General features: G+C 38.7%; 1 protein-coding gene across 2 annotated transcripts; it reads left to right on the top strand.

The window, feature by feature from the left end:
* Positions 1-351: 351 nt before the first annotated feature.
* On the top strand, positions 352-27,647 carry septin12 (septin 12). 2 transcript variants are annotated; one of them, XM_088356694.1, is made up of 11 exons: positions 352-605; positions 6,627-8,066; positions 21,738-22,133; positions 22,228-22,356; positions 23,665-23,746; positions 23,909-24,046; positions 24,240-24,357; positions 24,427-24,522; positions 24,634-24,733; positions 24,967-25,018; positions 25,466-27,647. In XM_088356694.1, exons 1-11 carry the CDS (start codon positions 551-553, stop codon positions 25,629-25,631), a joined length of 2,772 nt encoding a protein of 923 aa, XP_088212820.1. In that variant the 5' UTR covers positions 352-550; the 3' UTR covers positions 25,632-27,647. The 2 variants fall into 2 exon arrangements, with proteins under 2 accessions (XP_088212820.1, XP_088212821.1); XM_088356695.1 differs by having other exon boundaries at positions 353-605; positions 24,637-24,733.
* Positions 27,648-27,756: the final 109 nt, after the last annotated feature.

The raw sequence follows: 27,756 nt of genomic DNA, 5'->3' as shown, positions 1-27,756 counted from the left end.
GCAACTCTTGTGAGGACCACTCCTTCAAGTTTTCTCCTCTTTGACTAAAAAAATGAAGGCAATTAACCCCTCTGAATCCATTTCAAAAGTTTGCAAACATCAATTTTCAGAGTTACTGGCTTTCACTTAAACATCTAGTCCCAAGGGGGAGAAACCAGGCTGGAGGGAAGGTGAGAAAGAGAAATTTGGTTGAGGGATTTTTCCAGGTGTTGTGCGCGTCTCCGCCCACCACCCATCCGTCCATCCCCCCCCAATCTACACGTCCCCCTCGGGTCCAGTCGAGTCCGGGGGTCGGCATCTGGAGGGTTGGCTTACAAGGGGGGCGGGCCACAGTGACTGGGACCGAGTGTTGCTGGAGCCAAATCGGACACCAGTGAGTGGCCACAACGCAGACGGGACAGCAATAGAAGCATAGATTACTCCTGCCAATTGGTCAATAGCTCTCATTTGGTTTGAACATTCATTTTAGGAATCTTTTGGAGCGCAGAAAAAAAAAAACTTCATTCATCAGACTTGGAGTGGCATCACGGAGACTTCTTTTCTAGACAGGATGTCGGCACTCTCCGTGAATGACCACCTTGAAGGGATTTTATCAGATTTTGAAGGTATGTGAAGTTGTAATATTGAATTGCTTTACTGCCGCTCGTTTTGTTGCTGTAGTAAAACGCAAAGGTGTAATTGCACCCTTGAGCTGTTTGTTCATTCAGTGCAAAGAGGAGACTTCTTGTCTGCATTGGGGCTGGTTGCACAGGAGTGGCATGACCTTCTATATTGACGTTTAAAAAAAATAATTTACGAGGAGTTAAAAGAAAAAACACATCAATTAACTTAATATAAATTTTTTTGGGACACTTGATTGGAAAACTCATTTTGAAATGTGATGTCAAAGAAAATAGTTTGTTCAATGTATTTTGAAGAGGGTTTTTGAAAAAAAAAAGTGGTGACAATTTGTGGTAGACTAGAATAAAACAATAAAACAATATGGCTGGTGGTATTTTGCACCCAGGCCTTCAATTTGACATTAGTATGACACAAAACTAAAATAAATGCTTTGCTCCCAAAACATCCTCATTATTAATTCACAATCCTTAGAGTTAAATGTAAAACACTCCGAGCAGGTAAGCGACCAACAAACTAACAAAAACAAACCCCTCTGTGTGAGAGAGAACGTATGCATCCCATCAGGAGACAATAGCAGCTCTTCAGCTGCAGGAAATTTGGCTTTGTGAATGGACACCCTGTTTGACTCTGTTTCATCACATCCTGATGTTCATACCCACATACAGTCGGCTTGCTTGACTGACATTCACTTTTCCGTATCTCACCTCATCTTCTCTTATCTAATATCAGATATGTACTTTATATTTTCAATTTTAGATAGATAGATTTCTGCTTTCTTGCTCTTGGTTCAGTCTGTCCAATGATTGGAGATAAACAACCAAGACAACAATGAAAAATAAAATATTTTTATTTGCGGACATTTCCATCATGAGAAAAGCAGATGTTAAAAACGGCACACTCCCAGCTCCTCATCAGGGTGATCCATCTTGTCCTGAGGCCCCGCAGGGCCAGCGCAACAAAAGCTGCCCTCTCTCCTTTCATTCTTAACTCTCTTTCCACATTCCTTTACTAAGACAGGTGTTGATTTGTGCTTCTAAACAAATTAGTGTAGCCTTGAGCTATAGACTGCCACAGTAGCTTCTTTTTCACAATTGTACTGTATGGCTTATGGACACCGCAGATTTTTTTTGTCAGTCTTAAAAAGTCAAGTGGCCCAAAAAAAAAAAAAAATCAAAGGAAAGGAATGTCTGCAATGCATGTCAGTTCATACGCACCATGGTGTCCCATCTTGTAAAGTGCTTGGCCATCAACTGATGAAAGCATAATTTCACAACAAGGCAACAGACAAAGAACAGCTCACAAAACTCTTAATTAGCCTTTGCGTGGGTGACGTTTCTTGTTTGAGCCTATGGACCAAACAACAGTTGGCATTCCTTGAGGAATAGCGTTCCAAAGACTTATGCATGTGATTTTTTCTCTCTGCTCTCCAGAAGTTCTTACTTGCAGGTCTAGTGCCCATGAAGGTGAAACATCAGGTGGAAACCTTGAAATTCCAAAAAGGGGCTGTTGCATTTCTTTAAATAATAATAATGATAATATAAAATAATAATAATAATAATTCAAAATGTGTATTTTTATTTCTAAAATACAAAAAAAAATTGTGTTTTCAAACCATCTGCAATAGTAAATATCAAATATGAATACCAAAGTGTCAAGAGTCACTTGTGAACCTGCAAACAAAGTCAAGGCGCTTGATAGGCCATTGAGACAACAGAGCATTCAGCCCTTTGGCTGACCCGGGAGATTAGAAGAGGCCAGGGAGGCCAAAAGCTGCCTCACAGTCCCTGTCACATTCTGGTACTGCTAGAGATCAGAGAGGGTCTCATGACTTACTGACCCAGTCACCCTACACACACACACAAAATCACAAACACATAGCCCTCGTTGTCTTTGTTCACCACAAGCTGTCCTCACAAAAACATTCCAGCTTGTACTAACGTGGTGAGCACATCAACCAAGGATGTCAGTGGTTGGTAAAATGACAGCGAGAAAGATGTAATTGCATATAATATTAGTTGCTTCTAACACTGTGAATCTGTCAGTGTTTCCACCTAATTGGTTATTTATTTCTTTAAGGGGGGAGACATCTGTCTCAAGTGGGTCCCTAACCCGACACATGCTCAGGTAGCACCTGATGTGGCTGGTTGCCAGGCCATTCTTCTCTAATGGATCAGAAGTTGGCAAGACTTCAGTGTGTGCTGTCTTTTATCCTGGCATGTCTGAAGTTGCTTAAGACACCCTAAACATTTTAGCCATTGAAAGAGGGGAGACAAAACCATTAGTGTAGATTAAATAGTTTGTACTGATAAGGAAAAAAAATCAGATGATTGGATTTTTTTTCTAAAAAATGATTGTTTTCCCCTGAAAATTGAAGATACACATGAGAGTCTTAAAATTTTGATTTACAAAAAAAATGTCTGCAGATTAGGAGGCACAGAAGTGTCAATGCAACTCAACAATGGTGGTTTGAAAATGAAACAACATAAATTGAATGGTTTCCCCTCATTTACTTTGTCATAGTCCTCCCATCTTAGGTGTGTTACACTCAAACTATTTACGAGGCTGACACACCTACAAACACCAGGTCAGAAGGCCTTTAACATTTTCCACCTAGTGTCCAAATTGTAACTACCCTGTGGCTGACTAGGGACATTTGTCAAATCAAATTTTTGACAGACGGGTCATTTAATCCATTATTGTCTTATTTTTCAGGTGCTTGTGAGGTAAATAATTGATAGACATCTAAAATAACCATAAGCACCGGTCATGTATTTGCCTCGCCCTGTGTCATTTTCAGTGTTCAAACATTGCAAAGGGCTTCTTGGAATGTGTATTCCAGATGTGCTTTAGCTAAATTGGAGTTATTTTAATGCATGTGTCTGTATGACTGTTATCACAGATCCTCACTGGATGGGCTCGCAAAGTCTGTCTGTTCACATGTTGCCTTATCTGTCAGGGTTACCTGTATGGAATTTGCAAGAAATAGGGGGAGGATGGTCATAGACATGCCTGGACTGGGCCTCCTCTTATTGTGTGTCCAAAGAACAAACTGGGCCCCCCCCTCATACTTAGTGGTTCTCAAAATAATCCATCTCGCTGGTCATAGCTGGGTTTTCAAAATATGCAAATTAGTTAGTTTGAAATCGTCAATTAGTCTCGAGCATTGCGTGATGTCATTAATGATCTTGACCCTGAGAGCTAGCAAGCAGTTGTTCCATGTTTTCCTTCTCAGGGCCTTTTGCCAAAAGCTGCAACAACTGCAGCGCGTCATTCTTCAGTGTTTACTGACTTTACCGGAAGAAGACACATGAGCTCATTTCAAGCGTGACCCTTATGTAAACGGCAATTTTCCATTTGTCACTGTCAGTCTGCGGAAGACACAAATGTTTCCATTTTCATATTGTAATGCAGTTAAGCTACTAAACCTAAGGCCATACGTTAGTCTTTTTTCCCAGCTTAAGTTTGGTCAGTTAATGCAACGATGCAATCTGAGTCCCATTCACAATCTAATAATTGGCTATTGTATGAGTATATTGCGCAATGTCATCATGCTGCTTGACTTGTTTTCATAACAATACCACCCAGTACGTTTCAATAGTGTTAGAGCGTTCCGTAACGGAGATGCTAAGTTGGTAGTGCTATTTATTCAAAGATACGACCGTGCTGATGCCTTATCGCTGAACATTCTGTCACGCCTTTCCCAAGATGGCAGTGTAAAAGGAACTATTGTCCAGTGTTTTGACTTTCTTTATTTCAGCTGTCAAAACTAATGTCAAACTTTTACAAGGAGTACAAGAAAGCACTGTACAACCTGCAAGATGTTTGGGTTTGAAAATCACAGAACTAATGCGTTCCACTATCAATAAACATTTTAGAAGCAAGCAGGTATTTTATAATTAATATTCAAGTTTCCGTATCAGTATTAAAAAAAAAAAAAATTCCAATGGTACTGTGGGAGATAATCTAATTTTGAGAGATTAGGTTCTATACAACTGTGAGAAAAAAGGAAGTAGAGTTTAGAGTAAATAGACCATACGCAAACACGCACGCACAAAAACATGCAATGCAGAGAGCTGATGAGCAATTGCCACCGTAATTATTTCTCCAGTCTCCAGGAGGGTGCCAGCAATTACCTGATACCGGGACTCTTTATCTCTTGCACTTAGGGCAGGTTTGCACTCGTAGCCTCAGCCAAGTGAGTTCACACAGCCGTCAACAGACACACAGGCACACACCTCCCAGCCTGCCTGGAGCCTTCCGAGGCCATGAGTCCTCACAGGAAGGAACTAAAATTGGACTTTGTTATGTGTTTTTATGTATGCGTGAAGCCAGAACCCAACCGATCATTATTTATGTACTTTTTATTCATTTGAGTCCAATTCTTGAGCTATAAATATCAGAGAAAAGCACTGCTCACAGTTTTAAGGTGTCCGACTATGCATAGAGGTGAGCTAGACAAAATTTGGGTATTTTGCACATGCGGTTAAAAATGGGCATTTGCGCCGTTGTGGGTGTGAACACAGATGACTTCCAAGAAAAATATTTTTATTAAATCAAATATGACAAAGTGATTTGAATGGTGTCTCAAATAGCAACAGCTAGCAAATGAACATAAGGCCTGTTTTATTGCTGCCGTAGTTTTACTTCTGTCAGCCGTCAAAAAGATGATAAGGCCTCTGGAGCAACAGGAAGTCAGTCTCAGCGCAAAGCACTGATTGAAAACAATGGCAGCTTTAAAATAGACCACAGAAATATTTACCTCATGGAATCAAAAAGTGCCTCGTGTTAGATGGTTTTGTTTTCAAAATATGATGTTTTTGGAAATAGTCCTTTCTGTACACATTTTGCAATTTCACATAAAAAATGCATTCAGTTCAAATGGATGAAAAGCTCATTCATGAAATTCACCGAGTGTGTAACATGAACACACTGTCAATATGCCTTAAAGTCAATGAGTGTGTCTGTACGGCACTGAGAGGTCACTGGTCCTGTCGGGCAACATATAGAGACTCTTTGAGTTCAAATTATATGTGAAGGCTTGTGGAGTTACAGTTTAGCTTGCTAAGCTTAGTGCTATGAATTCACACAAATTCTTCCCTCCTTTAAAGTCTAAATGCCCTGCTTTGTCTTTTTTGGGTCAGGTTTGAAAGTTTTGAAAGATTATTCCCTCTGAACACTGATAGATACATTAGCAAGTAGCTAAAAATAATTAACTTGATATCATTTCTCTGGCAAAACAAACTTTGTAAATGCAATAAAATTAATACAAAATTTCATGTTTTTCCAAGGCTTTAGTAAAGTTGGTACTCCAAAGCATCTTTCAAAAATTATTATATTATAATTTAGACTAATATTTACGTCATCACTTTAACCATAAAATTTCACATTGCTTAAGCTAACCCGCGCAATCATGTCGTGTTGCAGTTGTTAGGTAACGCAAAACCGTGCAAAAACCCAAAACCCAACCTCAATCCCCTCTTTGTGTTTTTGCGGTATGAAAGTAGAGTGTTTGTGTTCAATAGAGGAAAAGGACACCCTTGCCGTACAAAGGCAAGTGTCAAAGATCATTCATGCTAAAAAACCTGAACAATAGTGAGAGAAAGCTGAGAAAATTAAATATAATAATGAGCTAGGACAGTGTATCCACCGTATCGATTTCATTTTAAAGTGTGTTTTGATGGAAAGTCAAAGTTTCAAAGCTTAGGTGTGGATTCATACCATCAGTTGAAATTTGAGTATTATGAATCACAATTTATGCCTTTAAGCAATTCCGACATCTTCATTCCGTCTATTTAGTAAAAGGAAGTCGACTAAAATCAACACCTTTTCCGAAGTCTTGATTAAGAATAACAAAGACTGATACGGGAAGCAGCAACAATGCAATCACACTTGTCAGATGGAATAGATGGATCACAAAGAACGATTAACGATTGGTGATGCAACCAATGTGAAAAATCTTACCTCTAAAACCAAAGACATAAATCCACTTTTCTTTTTATTTACAGCCTTGAAGAGATCATTTGACATCGAAGATGTGGACGATATACCATCCTTCTCCTCGGCATCCACTACCTCCTCACCCGTCTCTCCGTCGCCGTCCCATTTCTTCCACAGCAACAACAAAGCCGTTGAGGATCGGCGAGGAGGACAATCTCCTTCTTCATCTTTCAACAATATCAGCAACCTGGGCTCTGCAGGGTACCACCCCCATATCAGCCGAAGTTCTAATCCCAGCCCAGTCCTTAGATCACGCACAGTGGTCAGCAGTCTGTCCTTCAATCGAGGAACCATGAACAAACCGGCCATTAACACCTCTGTGACTCGAGCGGCGTCCTTTCAAAGCAGGGCAAATCCCAACAATGGCTTTTCCATGTTACGTGGACCAGGAAGTGACAATGACAGCCTTCATAGCTCCACTTCCAGCCTTGAGTTCTCTGGAGTTGGTGGAGGTTCACTTCATCCTAATAAGTTGACGTCATATCTGAGTCCACAACAGCAGCTACAGGCAGGCGCTCAATTGGGAAACAATCACAACTTGAAGACGTTCTCCTCTCATGGGACTGTTTTTCATTCAGCATTGGAGCAGGGAAAAGGAATGACGGGGGCACCAGATCCTCATGGGAGTAATCATGGCTCCATGCCCAGCCTAGATATTCAAATATGTGATGGTGGAGATGGTGCACAAAGAAGTGGAGACCTGCTTTCTCCTGGCTTGAGGTATACCAATGCCACCTGGAATGGCCAGCTTCAAAATGCCAATTCCCTTGAGGTTGAGAGTAGCTGTGGTCCCAACAGTCATCATTATCCAAGCCCCCAGACTACCCAGCTCAAGGGTAAAGAAACTCCACGTCTCAGTAAGTTCCCCTTGGACCTGGATAGCTTGGTGAGCACCACCTCTGTTACATCCCCTGCAAAAGTTATCAGACGACCCATCAACTCCAACCCTCCAAAGCCTCCTCCAAGAGGCACCGGGAGCCTTCAGCATCGTACCAACTCCCCATCCACTTTGGCAAGCCCCTCAGCTTCCCTCAGCAGCCTTGAAAGTTCTTCTGATACACCATCTCATCCCGTTTTCTCAAGCCATTCAACTACAGGTTCCTTTCCTGTTCCAGAAGTGAGATGCTCACCCATGCCCCTATCTCCAGTCCACTTGGGAACCCTTTCCAGGCCTCAGGTTTTTCAAGTGAATCCTGACCCACCCAAATCTTCCAGCCCCAGAGCTACTGGCTCTTTGGAACATGGCCCCAGTGATGTCGGAGATAGCGTAGGCTCAATTTTGCAGAGGATTGCCTCATTCTCCCGGCCTGTCATCGCTGATACAAGCCAAGGAACTGTCATCCAACCTTCTGCAATTCCAAAAATCGGAGCGCTGTCTTCTGAACTAAGCTGTCCTGCAGAGATGATTCTTATCCCAAAAGGGGGACATGACAAGAAGAAAAACATAGGTAAGAATTATATAATACAAATGTGCATATCATTTTCATGAAACAAATTGTAAACTTAATGGGAGCGATATAACCCGAGTTAGCATTTCTAGCAACATTTTGCACGTAGCTCCAAAAGTCAGGGTCATTCGTAACATGAGCTTCACGAAAGTTGTGAAATCCAAACAACTGCATAAAAACCTTTTCACTAAATCCACCCATATAGATACACGGCACAGTTGTGTTTGTTTTTGTGCGAGTGGGTGGCTGGGTGTGAGGAATAAGCTCTGTTTAACAAATGATGACAGGGGACTTCCCTCGTGTCAGCTAAGGAAAACAAGACAAGGTTAGCAGATGAGTTGCTTACCACACCCATTGTAATGGTTTCCTTCTCTACTCAGCTATAGTAGTGTATATAAACACACAAAACCAGTTAGACACTTAAAAGATTTGTGTTTCAGTGTTTGATGACTAAGTCAGCAGGCGGCTATTTTATGTTTTCAAATGATCATTTAAACCACACAAACATTTTTTTTGCAACTGTCGGATATTTTTAACAGCTAAAGCTATTCTGGTTCCCAACCTTCTTGCCTCGGGCTTCTGCTTCCCTCCGATAACAAAGTGAGCACAAGTCAACAATTCTGTTTAAAGTTCACCAGTCTTCAAGATGTTTGGCCGCGAGGTCTATTGAGCCATCAAATTCGTTCTATTTGGAGAAGATTGTAAATCATATTAAACATGACTTGATGAATTTATACACTACCTCAGCTGATTTGCCCTTTAGCGGAGATTGATTTATTGCTTCTTTTTTATTTCAAGAGAAGAGACATGTTTACGTGAGAGACTAGGAAAGATTCCAAACAGGATGCATGTGTTTAAAAGGCACCTGTCTGGAGTTTCCCATCAGGGAATGACATCAAACATCAATACAATCATTTTCAGAACCGCAATTGGTATCTTCTGCTTTTCACGTTGTTGGGAAGATAATTTGGGGATGTGCAGCTCATTTAGAGTTCAGAAATGTATGTTTTGGATGGCTTACTTTGTTTTGATTGGTCGTGTCCTGGCAAGAGAGTTCCAAGAGTAGAACTGTAATTTGCTTACTTATCTTGAGTCTAACAATGGGAGTCTCCTTTTTGGTTGGGAATATGTGTTGCTGTGATTTTGACACAACATTCCGGCATCGTGCGGCAACACTTTCATCTGCGTTCTTCAGACTGTAAATAACAGACAAACGCTTCGTAATTGTCCACAATGTGAATTATTGTGTTTTGCTTAGAAAAACATCCAAACAACAAAAGTGGCCCTTGGACTCTTTCCTCTTCTCTTTTTTTTTCTCTACTTGTAAAGCAAAACACAGAGGAAAAGAAAGGTCGGAGAGAAACAAAGTGAGCACAAAGAATGAAAACAAATCTTGAATCAATTGGGGAACGTCAGACTTTTGGTGCCGTGTGTTTTAAATTACACAATAGCACTGATGGGAACAAGTCACATATGTGCAAGTCTCAAGTTATTTTATTTTTTTCTTGGGGAAGTTATTTCACATGTGATCAGTCAAGTTACCTTATCAATGCCGTCTTAACTATCTCGTCTTCATATGCGAGGATGGAAAATGCTATAGCTACTTTTAAAATGTTCTGGGATTTTTTTATTTTTATTTTCTCCGTGTTGTAGTCTTACTAAGATTTCTCACAATATATCACAATATCCTTTACTGACCATGGCGAGACGCGGCTGTTGCGTCCCCGAGTCTCCAAAGTGCACTACAGATGTTCCCTCCCCGCACATCACATTCTGATGTGCTCCGTCATGTTTTTCATCTTCTTTCAAGGCCTTTTTTTCCATTGAGAATCAAATAAAGTTCCCCAGCTGGACTCAGCTCCAGAGTATCATGTCAGCCAGCCCCAAATGGAGTAGTACATACTGCCGCTCCTAATATGTTTCAAAATATTAGTTTGCAATTTAATAAGCTCCCTTTTGTCTACAAAATCATGAAAAGAAATCTCTCTCTCTCTCGCTCTCTCTCAAATGGAAAATAGTGGAAAGTATGACAAGATAAGCAGTGATTAGCTGTAAAGCCAAACATGTCCTTACAGAGTTCGGGGGTCAGTCGCTATGACCTCACTTTATAAAACTGCTCCCATAGGAGCCCACGCTGGGCTCTTCAAAGGTAACTTAACACTTCAAAAAGAGGGGGATAGACCAAGAAATGTCATGACGAATGATTCACTGTGGGTTGTAATTCAGAGGTATGAATACTTCACCTGTAAGGGGAGTGCAGCAGAAGAGATTTTTAAATTAGTTTCTACTCTGATTCAATACACAATATAAAGCCTGGCATTTTTTTTATTGTTTAGTGCAAGGAGTAAAATAAAGACGCAACCATTTTTATGCCAAGCGCATGTTTTCCCGTCTACAAAAAGTAGAACTCATGGTGGCCATTCATAAATTGCAAATGCAGTGATTTATTTACATATTGGAAACTTTTGACATGAGGCCCAAGCTGCAAATTTATAGCTTCACCTTCACCACTCTACATGAGAAGTGTGAAAAAGCAGCGACGTCAGATTTATGTGATGCATTGCAATCATACCAGTGCCTTTAATTTACACAAAGCTAGAAGGGAATGATTGAACAAAATAATTATCCATCAGTAGCGGTGACCCTCCAACAAAGACCTTTAGTCCAAATGACACCTTATTACATCGTTCATGTTCTCTGGCATGGTATGAAAGAAAATGAAATGGTACAAAGGAATCAAAGTTAATGGATACATCACACAATGTGAATTGTGACCGGCTGTCCTCGAGAGTCTTTTATCTACAATACAATACAAATATATTTTATGCTTCAGGAATCTGCTTGGAGATCTGAGGGAATTTTCTACCCTTGTGTCAAAAAGGGATTCCTCGTTTTACACATTTTTACTCCTCGCTGAACCGCAGGCTAGGCGCAGGTCTGTACATGCTCCAGTGGAAACACTTTTTTTTTTTTTTTTGGCTAAGAATGCTCAAAAGTAACTTCCCAACTTACTCACTGAAGCCACGTGTTAAAGGCGCATGCAAATTGGGATGCAATAGTTGCCTGCAGCTGAGCTCATCTTGGATTTGTTTCCAATCTGCTCAACTGTCTTGACAAGGGTGCCCTTTGACCTCTCAAATTGAAAGTGAGATCCTTCTATGTTCTTCACACCTATTGAGAGTGTATCTGTTTTGAGCAAAGGCTAGCATGGGGTTTAAGACAGTGCTCGAAAGTGAAAGATTACATTTGCATCTGAATTTTTGATTTTAAAAATTCCAAATTTAATTTAATTTGTTATTTGTTTATTGTTTATTTTATTATTGTTTATTTTAAATACACTATATTTTCTTATCATTGCTATCTACTTTTCATGCCCCAGGATTTTCCACAAACATCTCCATCTTTTTTTGTTTTGGATCTCCACCCTAACCTACATATCTGGCCTTATTACAAACAATTATCACTTATCCAATGAGCTTCAAGACAAGGTCATTCCCATGATGTGCATCAGCAATTTCTTGTAATGTGCTCTTTGGCCCAAGGGAACACCAGCGTTCATGTCTAATCCCTCTAATGCCAAACAAACAGAAGAGAGGGAGAAGGAGGAAGGTAGATGGAGAGCATTCAGATGACCAGGAAAGGAAGAGTTAGTGAAAGGATGGAAAACAATGATGAGATCATTTCCTTTACCCCAAGGGCAGTAAAGTTCACAGGTTGGCATCATTGCATCTCCATGGCAACGACCACAGGAAACTGCTCATTGCAACAAAACAAACAAAAGAAAGAAAATTAAAACAAGGTGCTGTGTTGACATGTGGCTCCTGCCAGATCTGAAAATGGGCGGAGCTTGAAAAGACTTTTCACAGCATTAGGATGGTCACATGATGCATCTGGTCACCTGGGAAGCTCCACAGAAGGAAAAGATTACACGATACAACGCTCAGGAGGAATTTGGTACAATTCCTCTTTGCTAAACTGTTTCAGTTCAGTCCTATTTTCTTTTGTGCATTGTTTTCTTAAGGCAATGACGTCAGGTCTCTGACTGTGACCCTCCGGAGGTTTTATTTACTTCTCTTGAAGTCATTCCGTTTTTGATGGACTTTTTTGTTTGGTGTCGTTCTCCTGTTACATCATCCATCTTGTCTTAATTGGCAGACAGATGGCTTTGTTTTAGCTACATTCACTTATCATTGGGCAAAGCGTCTTCAAAATATATCCATACAATAAATACATTGAATCCAGAAATCATAGTAATTCCCCAAAAAAGTACCTTATATGTTTTCTTCAACAACAGGAAACTTGGCAGTCCAAATGAAAAAAGAAATTAAATGCCATAAAGTATTTTTTTTGTTATTGTCCAGTTCTATAGTATTTCAATCTTGTAGATGTTGTCATTGTTGCATAAGAATAGACTTGGGAAATGATTAATCATCATAGAAATGTGCACACAAGAGAAAAACACAGAAAGGTTGTGACTTTCCTCAAACAGCACATGCAAGGAAACACTGGGTCAGCGACCACATGTGTTTCCTGAAAGCGATCACCTTCAAACACATGTTGTTTTCCTCTCACGTTTCCATCGGACTCCAGCAAATCTCTATCTGCATGAATGTATAAAAAAAAAAAAAAAAAAAAAGATAATGTTTGATGTGGCAACATGAGATGCAAGAAACGTAGTAGGTCCGGTGACCATCACTGCTTTTATGACTAAACTTTAAAAGGACATTCGACTCACTGGTGTGTTGCTGTCTAGCTGAAAAACTGTTTTGGGATGAGTACCAAGCTCTCCTTTTTAAGATTTGAACATTTGAACCATGTTAGTGCTGCCAAGAACAGATGGTTATAAAATCAACCTTGCCAATTTTTTAGTTGGTCCTGGCACTTGGGCTTACCATTTATGGTTCATGTTTCTTAGTAGCCTGGTGCTGTTAAATCCATGACCAGAGGTCTATTACAATTTTTTTTAATTATTTCTTTTTTACGTTTGGTTTTTAAGCACAATTAAGCCAAGTTTTTCCAATCAGATGTTAGGGCAGTTCTACCTTTGTGAAGAAGTATGCTAATGACTTATTAACCCTTGTAAAAATGCACTTCACTAGGTTAGCAGCTTTCCCATGATTGAAAAGTCATTTGTGCTCTTGAACAGACATTCTCAGACAATTCCATCAATCAAGCCATTGATTCTGAAGATTCATTCCAAGAAGTGTTGGTCAAAGGGTAATTGCAGCTTGAGGGCAGTGCTTAAGAAAAGGCGAGGAGGTCATTTGAATCATTTTGCAGTAGTTGCCAAATACTGTAGTAATAGTTCGGTGTCTTTTGGTTAGACTAAATATCTTTGGTCCTGCTGGTCTGCGATTGACTGACAACTAGTTAAAAAAAAAAAATCATGTTGCTCTATTTCCAAAGTTTGTATTCAAGCTATTACCTTCTCAACGAGCGGCTCAATTAAGCTGTCAAACAAATATTCTGCTGCTGTCCTCATGACAGATTTGGAAATTTGAGCACATAATGGGCAAAATAATGCTGACTGACAAGATTCAAATAGAAAACAACAAATGAAGAATGATGTCAGGAAAATGTACAGTAGAATTAGTGGCATTCTATTGTTGCAACATGTCCTTTTGTGTTTGTATTGTGACTCTTGTGATGAGGGACATGCAAAAAAAAAAATTCCCTCTTCTTACCTGTGTGTTAATAACAGGGTTTAGTTTTAGTTTTATTTTAAAGCGTTTGTTACTTGGTGTAACTTGCTGAACCTGTAACCAGGATCAAATGACTTCTCCCTAAAGGGCCATTTTATCTTGTGGAGAAAGAGGCGCTCTTGTGGTATAAAATAGTATTACAACCACAAATGTGCCTCACTCTTAAAATAATGTATTATATTTACATTTATAGTATATTTATACTTGTGTTTTTATATTATTTTTATCTATACTATTATTATTATTATTATTATTATTATTATTATTATCATTATCATTATTATCATTTTTTTACAAATTCATGGTTAAACTGAGCAGTTCTTTTTGAGAATATTTGCACCTGTAACTTTGAATTAGCAAGGACTGTTGGGAGATTGCAACTCCTAAGTGAGAGTATTTACAATTGAACAAGGCATCACCCCACTGCTAGATAAGACGCTCCACTTTTCCTACTCTTCAGCCTGACTAAACAGTGCACAGTACCACTTGAAGATCAAATCAACATGGGACAATAACTTATTCCCATCGGAGGACCCCGGTGGACGTAAAGCAAGCAACAATGAAGTTTGAAGGTTACATAAACAAAACAGATCCAGTGAGATTCCAAATTCACTGTGCTGGGTGTTTTTGAGTCTAAATATATTTTAACTGCCTGGTTCACATTTCTTACAGTACTATTGTTCATTTCACAAGCCTGGCCACCAACTTGTGTTGTTGCACAATGCATTTGGAGTCATAAATTACAACATATCGTTCACTTGCTGACGGCGTCGTGATTCACTTGCCAGACTTCAGTGTGTGAATGTGTCAGCATGATTAGTCATATTAGGCGCCCTATTATTGTCTGGCTATTAATTCAGGTTGTCGTCCATGTTGTCCCCATCAATTTGTTGCATGTAGAAGCATCCAAAAGGTGGCGCTGTCTTTAAATTAGACAGGCCACACCCATCAATTTACAAATCCATCCATCCATTTTCAAACTAAATACAAATTTCTATTTAATTGACACAAGAATTGTGAAAAAAATACTACATATATCTTCATACTCTCACAACAGTACAATGTCTTTTTCATGTGTTTCCCAAGCAATGTTGAAGACATTAGATGAGTTAAGAAATGTTCTTAATGATAAAAAATATCTTCTCCAGGTATCTGCATTTTCACAAAGATTGTTATTGTAGTCTTGGAAATATAAACCATGGGAATCTCGTTTTAGTATCGGATGAAGGAGCAGCGTGGGAATGTGAGATGTCTGGGAAGTGTATAATGTGGGCGATGTTGGAATGCTGTCATCTCTCAAGTGTTCCAAAAACGTGACAACGCTGTCGTAGAGGCAGGTAGAAAGAAAGTCATCAAGAAATATAATTGACAAAAGCAATCATTATCAATCAGCAGGGCTGACGAGGAGAGTGACAAAAATTCACTCACATTCACACCTTTGGGGCATTTTTGGGTGTGAGTGAAAATGAGTGACTTCAGATTAATATTTTACGCCTCCTACTTGACATCAGAGTCGAATGTGTTTTACGTTCCCCCCGATAAATATGCTGAGGAGTATGCAAAGTGCCAGGGAGGACCGAGTCACCGTTCGGAACTGTTATTGGTAAAAAGATTGATTGAGTTGGACTTGTTTTTAAATACTTGAACCCCTTTTTTTCATAGAATAGTCCTACTTGATGCATCCCAGTGACCCCCCCCCCCCCACATAGGTCAAAAAGGTTATTTTATTTTTGCTCACCACAATTTGTTCAGACTTTTATTTATTTATCTATTTATGTATTTTATTTTATTTATTTTTTTTGACACAAGAAACTTGAAGTGTCTGTGTAGATTTTTAGTCATCCAGGTCATGGTAAGCCACACTAACTGGCATCCGGAAGTTGAAGATTTACATACTTTTCTCGAGTTACTGACAGAAGGTTACGGCTTCCACATTTTTTTTCAGGATTGTTTGACGTTGCCTCCCCTATCAGGTCAGGCAACTGCAGTGCAATGGTTAGGAAATGTCATTCGTCAAGATTCAGAGGTGACTGTGGAGTCGTATGACTGTAACATGATCAGTACATCAGAAACTCACAGGATTGAGAGAATTTAATACTGTGTGCGTGTTTGTTTTAAGACATTTCTAAATTGTAGTGTTTCACAGTTGTTGTTTTCAGTTGACATTGATTTTATATAGTTCAATAACTGCAGGATGTTGGACTGTGTTTGAATGTAAGGAAATGTCTTCTACTCACTCTATACCATCTGATATGTTGGGTGTTGAAACTGAGAAAAAAAGTTCAACCAGGAAACGGTTCCCCTTGCCACAAGCCAGGAAATGCATCATCTTCTGACTGATACACACACACACACACACATACACACACACTCAGCATGTCACACCCCTCCTTACACACATGACATCCTGCCCAGTTGTGTGTCATTGCTGAAGTGCCAGGTCTCCACACCACCAGGTAAAGAAAACTTTTCTTCTTCCTGTTTTTAGACTATTTAAACATGTGGTTTATGTATGTTTATCTTTTTTTTGTTCATTTTATTGTATTGCGAAACTGTCTTGGTTGGCACTTCTTACGAAATATGTGGAAACTACTCTCATGTGACTTTTTTTTTGGAGGAGATTAATTACAATGGATGATGAGAGTTGCTTAATTTTGTCTTAAAATGGGATTGTTTTTTTTTTTTGTCCTCAGCTCCTTAGTAACTTTGTGTGTGTGAGGAAGTGGAAAGGAACATTCAGTTCAGAGTATCAGAGATGACCAAATGCCTTGACATATGATTTCAGTTTAACTTCATGAAATAATTTTCAGAGTATGAAAAAAAAATCCATAGCAAAATGCATCACATAAGATCTGGCTATATAATAAAATACATTTGAAAAAAAATAGCTGCATGCTTCTCAGATCAAATAAGCACAAAATAAAATAAAACGTTAAGACAGCTCCCATAAATTAAATATGAGTTGATTATTTTGAAGATTACAAATATCTAAAAGTACTTTATAATTGGAGTACACATTTCCTTTCATCTTATGTTGAACTAATTGTAATCCAACCACATTTACCTTATGCTCTTATGAAGCGCAGTATACAAACTTTCAAATATTGCATCCCCGTGATTTATGTTTGCACTGTGGTGAGGACGACTTCCAGACATCAGCCCTCGTGTATGTCTAGAGCAAAGTTTACAACAGAATGTCATGGACCTGGAGCTTATACAGACACACCCATTACACAGCAGAGCCAGATAGTCACTGCTTGCTTACTTGAAGGGAAAGTGTGCACTGATTTTGACAGTTGCATTGATTTCTAGAAATCATCACTGTAGATTCCAAATCTGTTATTTGTCCTTTAAATGCACATAATTTATATATGTGATACCTCATTGGATGGCCTGTACCAAAGAGTGACTGGACAGGTTGGAGTAGGAAAATGAGAAGATGCAAGTCAGTAGATTTCAGGATATTGATCTCCAATGACTTTGATGACTTGAAAATGTTTTTGTTTTTTCCTAGCTGGGATAGGCTCCGGCACGCCAACTTCTAACTACTTACTAATAGATGAGAGAATGCAATTTCTAGAGAAATTGTGTGTGAAGGCTGAGTAGTACTTGTGGTAGTTGTAGCATTAGTAGTACTTGTAGTAGTAGTCATTGTCGTGGTACTTGTAGCAATAGTAGTACTCGTGGTAGTAGTACTAGTACCTGTCATCCTAGTAGTAGTATTTGTAGTAGTGCTTGTAGTAGTAGTAGTAGTAGTTGTAGTAGTGCTTGTAGTAATTGTTGTAGTTGTTGTTGTAGTAGTACTAGTAGTACTAGTAGTAGTAGTAGTAGTAGTACTTGTAGTAGTGCTTGTAGTAGTGCTTGTAGTAATTGTTGTAGTTGTTGTAGTAGTACTAGTACTAGTACTAGTAGTAGTAGTAGTAGTAGTAGTAGTACTTGTAGCACTTGTACTATTAGTAATTGTAGTACTTGGAATAGTTGTTGTACTTGTAGTAATACTTGCAGTACTTGTACTTTTAGTACTTCTAGTACTTGTAGTACTTGAATTACATTTAGCAGGCATGTGCAAGTCCAGTCCCAAGTTGTTGTACTTGTAGTAATACTTGCATTACTTGTAGTTTTAGTACTTATAGTACTTGTAGTACTTGAATTCCATTTAGCAAGCATGTCTAGGTCCAGTCAGGAAGTGAGGATGACAATAGTGAGTTTCTTTCAGGTACTACGTGTGGAATGGAGATGCAAGCGAGGCAGTCTGGTGGCATTGGCAGACAGGTCAGCCATGACAGGCTAAATGATTCTGACGGAGAAGAGGGGGGAGGACAAGGCAAAGGGGAGCCAGGCCAGGCAGGCGTTCTTCTCCGCATGGGGATTAGTGGAAGCTCCTTGGCCAATTTACATGTGAATGGATCCCGGTGCTGCTTTTAGCCACCAAAACCCCCCTCTTCTTCTTCTTCTTCCCTCTCTTTGGCCGGCTCCTCGCACTTCTCCTCACATCGGGGAGAGCGAGCGTGAGGCAGTCCGAGAGGAAAACATACAAAGGCAGAGTGCAGGACATCAACCTTGTAGCAACCTTTCCAGAAAGGAGCGTTTCAAAACAACACGAGCAAAAAAGAGCGAAGCGGCTGCCAGGCAAGTGGGAATTTGGAATAGTTGAAGGTAGGAATTTCTTTTTTGTTCTTTGCATCCCCCCATGGATATCAATGGGGTACGCTCAGTCTCTTGGGTGAACAATGAAGGCTGACAGAACTGGTCCACTTTGGCGGTCAGAATGTGGAAGGGGGGGTGGGGGGGCCTGTTGAGCAGGCCTCTTTGAAACTCTTGAATCAAACAGCCCTGCAAATAACTTTATTGTGGCATGCAAGACTCGGAATCTACTTTAAATTGAACCTTCAGCCTTGCTTATTAATATCAAACTGTAAAGTTATGTGTCGAAATTGTGTATTAAGGATTTTAAGGATGTAGATGTCTTTTGTTTTTTTTACAATTTCAATGGATAGCATACTCTCAAAAAATGTAAATACAATAAATAGGCAATTGCATTAGAATAAAGTTGCAAATAAAGGGAAACAATACATTGCTAGTATACCAAATGGATGGATGGATGCTACCTAAAAAAATTGTTTTTTATTTTTTTTGAAAGGCTTAACAAATGTTGTCTGCTTTATTGGATTCATTGCATTGAACTCAGGAATCACATACCATTGGTGACACAGTGACACACATCTTCCAAGCATCCTCACAATGTGTAGATCATACTGTGCACAGATTTAATTTTCTTCACAGGATGATTTTAGTGTCTATCGCCTATCGAATATCTAGATGTGAGGAAAGTCCATGTCTTCAGGTATGTCGTAAATCACCCCATGACTCATGGCGCATCATAAATCCAGGTTGAGTGTCAAACGTCAGTGCCTTGAGGGGGAATGTGTTGCATCAGTTGGGTTTGCAGACAGGATGTCTCAACAGTGAGAATTTGTCAAATCATATTTTGGAGCTCTTTCTGACAACAACCTCAACCAATTATTCTCAAAGCAGTTTGGAAGACGGATGAATGAATATTTTGATAAATCTGCATTCTTTCGGTCTCATTGTCTGTAGTAGGTCAGGTTAAGCTGCGCCCAATTGATTTTTCACAATCGTGCTTTCATTTTTACATGCAATTGCATTTCAGAGTTTGTCAGGGACAAAATTCTTCAACTTTTGAGCAAAAAAATACCACAATTCCATGTTTTGGTGTTTTTATTTCACTCACCATTTATGGAATCGCTCACAGTTCGCCCTTTAAAAATCACATACCAGTTGTGTGAACGGTCTCACAAGAATTGCTAACTGGAAAAGGTATTTATTTAAAAAAAAAAAAAACTGTTATCTTCATCAGTCCATGTTATGACAGATTGTCCATAGTTGGAGCAAATTGCTCCTCTCCCTCAGATCGCCTCAAGCCAACGCAAGAACATTGCAGAACTAAAACAGTTTTCTGATCAGTCTGATCTTCAAGTGCAAGAAATATTTGGTTAAGGTTATTGCCAAAAGATTCACATACTTTTTTCCACTCTGCGCTGGGATGTTTACATGCTGTGTTCAGTCAACATGTTTGTGCGCCATTACTTTCTGGCTGTCAATTTCTTTGAGGCTTTCTTCAGCTAATTCAAATCCGAATGGTTTGCAGAAAGATTTTTTTGGCCAAGGTATTATGTAAGAAAATACACATACATGAAAAGTACTACATTTCAATTCTCTTGCTGTGCAAAATGAGTACTGAAAGAGGAAGAAGTCATATGTGTGTCCCTTTCACCTCTCTTTGTTGTTTGTGTCCCTACAATGTGTGTTTGCCTTCCTTTTTTTGTGTGTTCTTAGTAAATGAGTTTGTGTCTGTTTCTCTGACACACTGTTTGCGTTTCACATACATTACTAGTCATTGCACACTTTGTCCGAGTGGCTTTGAGTGCACAAACGTTGTTGACTTTGTCTTATATATATATATATATATGTGTCTCCTCATTAATCTTCCCCTTGGAGTAAAAAAAAAAAAATTATTTGCTTCATGTAACTAATACTGGAATATATATATGACTTATTTATAAATATTATATATATATATATTCATATAACTTTTGTTACAATAATATGAAAGCTTACTTTAGTATTTAAAGGAAACCCAGACTTGTTTCACTCCTACTCTGTCACTACTTATCAGGATTAACAGTGTTCCAATGGTTTTACAGTTGGATATTTTTAGCTGATTAAATGATGCAGCTTAACACTTCAGGGGGGGATTCAGTTTGTGTCTGTGTGTGTGCATGTGTGTGTGAGGAGTGTGTGTGTGTGATAATAATAATTATTATTATTATTGTTGTTATTATTTTTGTTATTATTGAATTATAGAAATTACAGATGGAAACCAAATTGGCAATCATTCTGGGATTTCAGAGCAGTTGAAAGATGATGCAAATTATTTCACAACTACTGACCATTTATTCAAAAGAATACCACCTCTAACCGGCAAAAGTTAATCACACATGCCTCTGTCATGCCTTTTGGAGGCAGACACACATATGCACTCAAGTGTCAATCCTCTTACAGCACAGCACAGACCAGACTACAGACACAGACTGTACACAAACACTTGTGATGCTTCACTGCTCAGGTAAACCTGGACCTGCACCATATTTAGTTTCCCTGTCAGGGGAACAGCGGCATGCTCTTTCTCAAGTTTGCATTTACGTCTTAGTAATATTAATTGCTATTTTGTTGAATTTAATTCGAGCTCGCTATTTATGTTAGGGACTTTTTGTTTCTAGTTAAGAAATGTTTCAGGTGGTCAGTGACAGACCACTAACCTTTGTTTAAATTAGAATGAGAGAAGTTAGCTGTTGTGTCATGTGACTATGTTCATGTTAAAGCTGGATTACATCTAAAGGTCAATTTTTGTTATTTTTATTGAAATTTATCTTGCTCAGGCATGATCTTGGAATCACCCCTGATGTCGGGTGTTAAAGTAGGTGTTAATAACACTGATGTGTTAAATTGTTTGACAGTTGTTGAGAGAATCTAAAGTGAATCTAAGCAAAGGGTGTTACATTTTCTCCTTTCAAACTTTAGGTTGGAAGACGAGATGTTGTGAAGTTGATTACAGGCGTTGCTCCAGGATTTTTTGTTTCTCTCCCGGGGCAAAATGAGGGCTTGACCGATACAGAGGGGGCTGAGAAAATAATATAAAAATATAGTATATATATTTAAAATATATATCATTTAGAAAATAGATAAAATATAAAAAATGTATATATTTAAAAAAAAGACTATTTAAGAGTATGAACTCAAGAAAAAGCTTAATTGGTGATATGCAAATTTCGAACCAAGCTATAGTACCTCTTAGCCAAGTCCCTAGTTAATTAGCATAGACCTCTAACTAATGAAATTATTCAAATCTCTTTTACAACTCACCCCCATCTGTGTCTTCATTCCACAGAAAGTGCTGGAGATCTGAAAGTAGCGGTACCTTGCCTGATGGAGGAGAGAGAGGAGAAGGAGAATGGCGACATGGGAGAAGAGCAAGTCACAGACGACAAGAGCGAAGCAATACTAGCGAGCACCGTTTCGGAGAATTCCGTCAAAGAAACGAAAGAAAATGGAGTGGAGGTCCATGTGGAGGAGAAGGAAAAGGAGAAAGGAATGGAGGAAGGAGAGATGAAGAAAGAGGTGGAGTCAGAAGTGCAGGTGGAAGTTTGCCAATCTATGCCAGACTTGCAGATGAGTTTCATCCATGGCAGTGACTTGTTTGGCTATGTGGGCATTGAGGCAGTGCTGGACCAGATGAGACACAAGACCATGAAAGCTGGCTTTGAGTTCAACATCATGGTGGTTGGTGAGCATTCAATTCTTCATTTATTACATGCAGAGGCCCACTAGTTGTCATTCGGCAGCCATTTTAAAAATAAACATCTGATTTGTTCCTTCAGGTCAGAGTGGTTTGGGGAAGTCCACCATGGTCAACACTCTCTTCAAATCCAAAGTCAGTAGGAAGTCCTGCACACCAAATTATGAGGAGAAAATCTCCCAAACAGTCAAGCTGCAGTCAGTGAGCCACAGTGAGTTCACACATCCTGCATGACTGTTTTTATTTTTTTCACTCGAGCACAACTGTGGATTTGTAGTCTGTGCGACATCACTTGTAAACATGTTCTCCATCTCATGACTCTTCAAGCCATGTCACATCTGAAATATAGAGAACAGGGAAAGCTTCGGCTGTGCAGAAATGTAACCATAACAGCAGGCTGCAGGAAAAAGCCTAGATATGGTCATGGAACTCGGGTCTGCAAGGATTTGTCACATGACACCCTCATTTTTACCTAACAAAGTCCCCCACTTATTTTTTATTTTTTTGGGCTGAAAATCCTCAAAGCAGAAGCAGAAGCGGCTTCCCTCCACATGACTGGACTCTAAAAAGGAAAGCATCACATCCTTTTCAATTCGTGGATGACATTTGGTGGTGGTTAGCATGTGTGGCTCACATGCCTGAAGTTCTGGGTTTTAATCTCCACCTGTGTTATCAATGTGCTTACATGTGTTTTCTCAAAAAACACAGCTTTATTAATAATGTAGATCTTACATGCTTTTTATTGTCAAAACTTAACATGCATCTGTTTTTATTGTTCCCCACATTCCTGGTTTTAATGAGATTTTCGAGCGCTTCGGGGACAAAATGAAAAACTATTTGCACTCATCACCAGCAGCTAGCTAAATCTTGATGGTGGATATCTAGAATTACATATCAACAGGTACAGAATATAACCATTCCCAAATGTCAGTGCAGGTTTTGGCCAGCTCCAGAAGATTTTTCGGAAGTGAAACAGCAGTTGTGCAATGGTGTCCCTCCGGCGACTGTAAAGTCCATTAAAAAACTAGTTTACCTAGGAGTGTGTAGAGATGGATGGGAAATGACAAATCATTAGATCACACCACGCCAATTCCGTCAATCTGTTTCTGTCATTTGCGCCTGCTTGGTGACGGCTCGCTTGACAGTCAATCTCAGGCAAACACGGCGAGTCGTCGCTGTTGTTGGAGGTGTTTGGACACTTTCTGTACTGTACTTTTGATTTGCAGACCGGTCTAGACAGTGCATGTGGTGCTTTATTGTAGGTTTGTAAAAATGGTAATGATTCAGGCAGCAGATGTTTGCTCCCTTGCTTCCGTTGAAAGGAGATTCTTCAGTGCTTACTCAACATTGCCAATGGACTTAAATGATAGCCTTTGCTCTTCAACATGATTGTGTGACCAAGACACTCAGAAAAGATTTTTTTTCTGACCAATTGGATAATTTCATTTCATTTATAACAAATCATAAATACTCTGTTTATATATTCATGCATCGTACTCTATTATGTATTCCTGTCTAGTGATTGAAGAGAAGGGGGTGAAGATGAAACTGACAGTGATTGACACCCCAGGATTTGGAGATCAGATCAATAATGAGAACTGGTAGGTGGCACATAAAGCCCGAGGCCATGAAGAAACACAAACATAATATCCATCCACATTTAAATCATTAATATCGTATTGTTAATTCATATTGGATTGTAGGCTTTTGTTAAAAAAAAAATCTGTAGCTCATTTATGTTGCTTACTTTGTCTTTATTCAAGTTGGGAGCCTATCGTCATGTACATCAACGAGCAGTATGAAAAATATCTACGAGAAGAGCTGCATGTCAACCGTAAGAGGAGAATACCTGACACTAGAGTCCACTGCTGCATCTACTTCCTGGCTGCAACAGGGCACAGGTAAAAAAAAAATTCCACTCAACACAATCCATGCAAACAAAAAGATTTTTGTACAACATAGCCACAGACTTTGAGAAATTTTGACTACTATATTTCATTTCAGACGATACAATATGCTTGAATACAATTTTGTTCTGTTGTGCACAAGTTGTTAAAAAAATAAAAATAAGTACTGATCAAAATGTGTGTCCAGGTTACGTCCCATCGATGTGGAGTTCATGAAGAGGTTGGGAAAGATCGTAAGCATCGTGCCTGTCATTGCTAAAGCTGACACACTTACCATTGAGGAACGACAAGAGTTCAAGGAGAGGGTAAGGACACGTAGTAGTTTGTATTCCATTCCCAACTTGACCTGTGTTTTACCTTTGAATCACTAACAGATAAGGCAAGACTTGGCAGGCAACGGGATTCGTGTTTATCCCCAGAAAGAATACGATGAGGATCCAGAGGAACGCTTCCTCAATGACAGGATCAGGGTAGGAACATAGTTCATCCTTTAGAAACAAGAGAGGAGGAAATCTGAAGTGCATTCTTTGGACAGTGCCAAGGGCTTCATTGTCATTGTAATGTGTTTTTATGTTTGTAAGCAGGAAAGTATTCCCTTTGCCGTGGTGGGAACTGACAAGGAGCATCAGGTGAATGGAAATAAGGTGTTGGGCCGTAAAACCAAGTGGGGAATTATTGAAGGTGAGGAGTGGAAGCAGAACATCATTTCTGACACTGGTTGACAAAGAAATGATTTAGATTTTGAAAATTAAATTTTGAAATTAAATTTAAATGACGGAAAATGATAATGTTGTCACATTTTCAGACAACTAAATGTCAATTTTCATAATACATCCCCATTGAGATATTACAATTCAGTATGTTTTAATTAAGTTTTTATACAAATGAGCTTATTTGTGTCCCTCTTATTACAGTCGAAAACGTGGCACACTGTGAGTTTGCCAATCTGCGAGATCTCCTCATCAGGTGAGCTTTTCTTCTTTGAGTATCGTATTAATATCATGTTTTTTTTAATTAAATTTAAATGTGTTTCCTGCAGTTATTTTATAAGATTTTAGAAAACTCATCCCAGATGCTTCTTTTCTGGCCTTAGGACCAGCAGTTGAAATAGACTCTCTAGTGACCTCTAGTGGCTATTTTAGAAACCTTTGACAAAAATACACAATGTGCATATACCTTTGTTGCTTGTTTCAAAAGCTACCGAATGTTTTTAGGCTCACTTGTGAGTGTCAGATTCTTAATTAACAAGTTCCAATTGAGCTGTGGTGTTAAGGACTAAAGTGCAATCAGGGATTATCACTTACATAACAACTATTCTCTATTTAACTACAATGTAAAGGAGCTAATCTGCTTGCAACATACACCTTTGATTACATTTTACCTGAGATTTTTATTTTTGCTACGCTTTTAAAGGTCTCACCTGCAGGACCTGAAAGATGTGACACACAACATCCACTATGAAACATACCGCGTGCGACGGCTTAACGAGAGCAACATGAATTTCATTGAACAAGGACTTTCTACTTGGCCGCTGGAAAATGGAACTGCTGACAAATGTGAATCAGACAGCCACCTCTGATGCCTTCGTCAGCCTCAAGCTCCTGGAACGATGCTAACCATCTACTCAAAATGAGAGAGCATTTTTACCACATGAAGCGAGTTGGGAGAAATGTCAGATTTGGTTGTTGTTGTCGGTCATTACAGAGATTGTTTCATGAATGATTTTTATGGGAGACTAAAAATACAAATATTTTTGAATGTAACATAATTTGTATTTTCTGGTATTATGATTGCATATACAGGCATAACCAAGGCAGTCAGTTTCAAGAGTGACACAAAGATAATTGCATCTAATTTTCTGCTATATTCAAGATAAAGGTCATAAGTCATATTTGTTTTGACATCCCAGGCCTTAAATGCAGCAAATTAACTGCACACAGGGTTGAAATATATACAGTCGTTCTGTAGGTAGGAAACAAGGCAAGTTTTTGACCTTAACTAATTCTTTACAGGGCAGGGTACATTGTTTCTTTGAAAAAGATCAATGCATGAATTTAGATGATTCTTATACATTTTCTAATGACTATTTTGTCCGATTTCTTAATTTACAAATAAACTTAGTTTATATAGTATCCAGTAGTTAGCTTCTCACGGCATCAGGCCGAACTGGAAACTAAAAAGAATTACGATTATAACTTGTGTTGAACTCCTCCATCCATTTTCTGAACCGCTTTTTTTCACGAGGGTCGAGGGCATGATAAAAATGACTGTCACAAGCCTTTAACTTTAAATTTTGGGGCAATGTATGGAGTAAGTATAGATTTTGTGTTTTATGGGTTGCCAAAATCATTGCCTTCCTTGTATGTGGTCAGACAGCTAATCAGAAGCCATTCTGAGCAGCACAGCAAGTTACAAAAAGTGTCATCATCTGTAGTGATGATGCTAATTGTCTTACAATTAGTCTTGCCGTGACCTTTATGACCCATTCACAATTATTTCACCTGATATTAGCTTGGGTGCACTTCTTCATACTGTAACTGTCTGATCACAAGTGAGCGACATGTTTGTGTTACGTGAAGTTTATTTTGAAATACACTATGATAGCTGTATTCGTGTGATCATTTGTCAGAAACGCACCCAGACCTGTTTAATTTATTTTTCTTTGACTGAACTACAAACTGCATATCTGTCATAGCAGTTGTGTTTATTTTTACTTGGTATTATTTTGGATCCAAGAAAAATCTACTTTTAATTGTCTGGTGAATATTGGAGCTGTTTGACATGATGATATACATATTTGCAAAATATCAGGTAGGTACACGAGTGCCTTAATATTTCCATCTGTTAAAAAACAAGTTTAGCTTCATCAATACAAGTTCCAAAGAACAAAACAGAAGTTCACTACAGCATATTGAAGGCTTTTAATTGGATCAATAATTGGCTGTACATGTATGTATCTGTGTCATGCGTATCCCCTGGTTGTTCTACAAATGAAAATAACAAATTGAATTATAAACAAAATTATTTTTAGATAAAGTATAAAAACCAGAGTACATGAAGATCAGGACTTTGTAGCGCAATTCCATCAAGTTCGGTTATTTCTAGTATATCAGTTTGTAACCTGCACTTCCAAGATTTCAAAATATTCCTGCACTAAAGGAATATTAACTGTATTTAGATTACTCTTGTAGAATGTTGAGCATGATTGTTAATGTCAAGATGGTGATTCTTGCTTTGCTGGCTTTTCAAGCATAAATGAAGAATTAAAACATATTCTTAGAAACGATTATTTTGAGTAGGCTTATTTTCATAATCACACGTTTTTATGAAATGAGACTTGATGCAAATAGTGATTGGGTTGTGGAAAAAGTGTGTTGGATGACCCATGAACTCTTTTTTTGTTGCTTTGTCACTCCAACCCTCCCAATTGAGTTTTCTGCTTTGTCCTGTATTTTGAACCTCTGTACCAAACTCCTTGAATTTCTACTCAGCATTTACACACTTTGCATAAGATTGTTTATGTATTTACAAGTATAGTTATGATATACATGTTAACACTGTTGATTTATTATTAAATCTTTGTCACTTTCCAAAGCATAGTGTAAAATCTTGTAAACAAAAAAAGGCCTACTATATTTTCTTTGTACGAATAACAAAAAATCTTCTTTGCAACAGAGTTTCTAGCCAATGTTCAGTTGTGGGAA

This window comes from Syngnathus floridae, chromosome 17, assembly GCF_059516105.1.
Source record: "Syngnathus floridae isolate MCC-2025c chromosome 17, RoL_Sflo_1.0, whole genome shotgun sequence".
Taxonomy (NCBI): Eukaryota; Metazoa; Chordata; class Actinopteri; order Syngnathiformes; family Syngnathidae; genus Syngnathus; species Syngnathus floridae.
This window is presented reverse-complemented; position numbering and strand designations above follow the sequence as displayed.

Excerpts from the sequence above, each read along its gene's own strand:
- septin12 (XM_088356694.1), top strand. The coding sequence starts at position 551 with ATGTCGGCACTCTCCGTGAATGACCACCTTGAAGGGATTTTATCAGAT. Across the intron at positions 8,067-21,737 it reads TGACAAGAAGAAAAACATAG|AAAGTGCTGGAGATCTGAAA; the intron begins GTAAGAATTATA and ends TTCATTCCACAG. Across the intron at positions 25,019-25,465 it reads CTGCGAGATCTCCTCATCAG|GTCTCACCTGCAGGACCTGA; the intron begins GTGAGCTTTTCT and ends ACGCTTTTAAAG.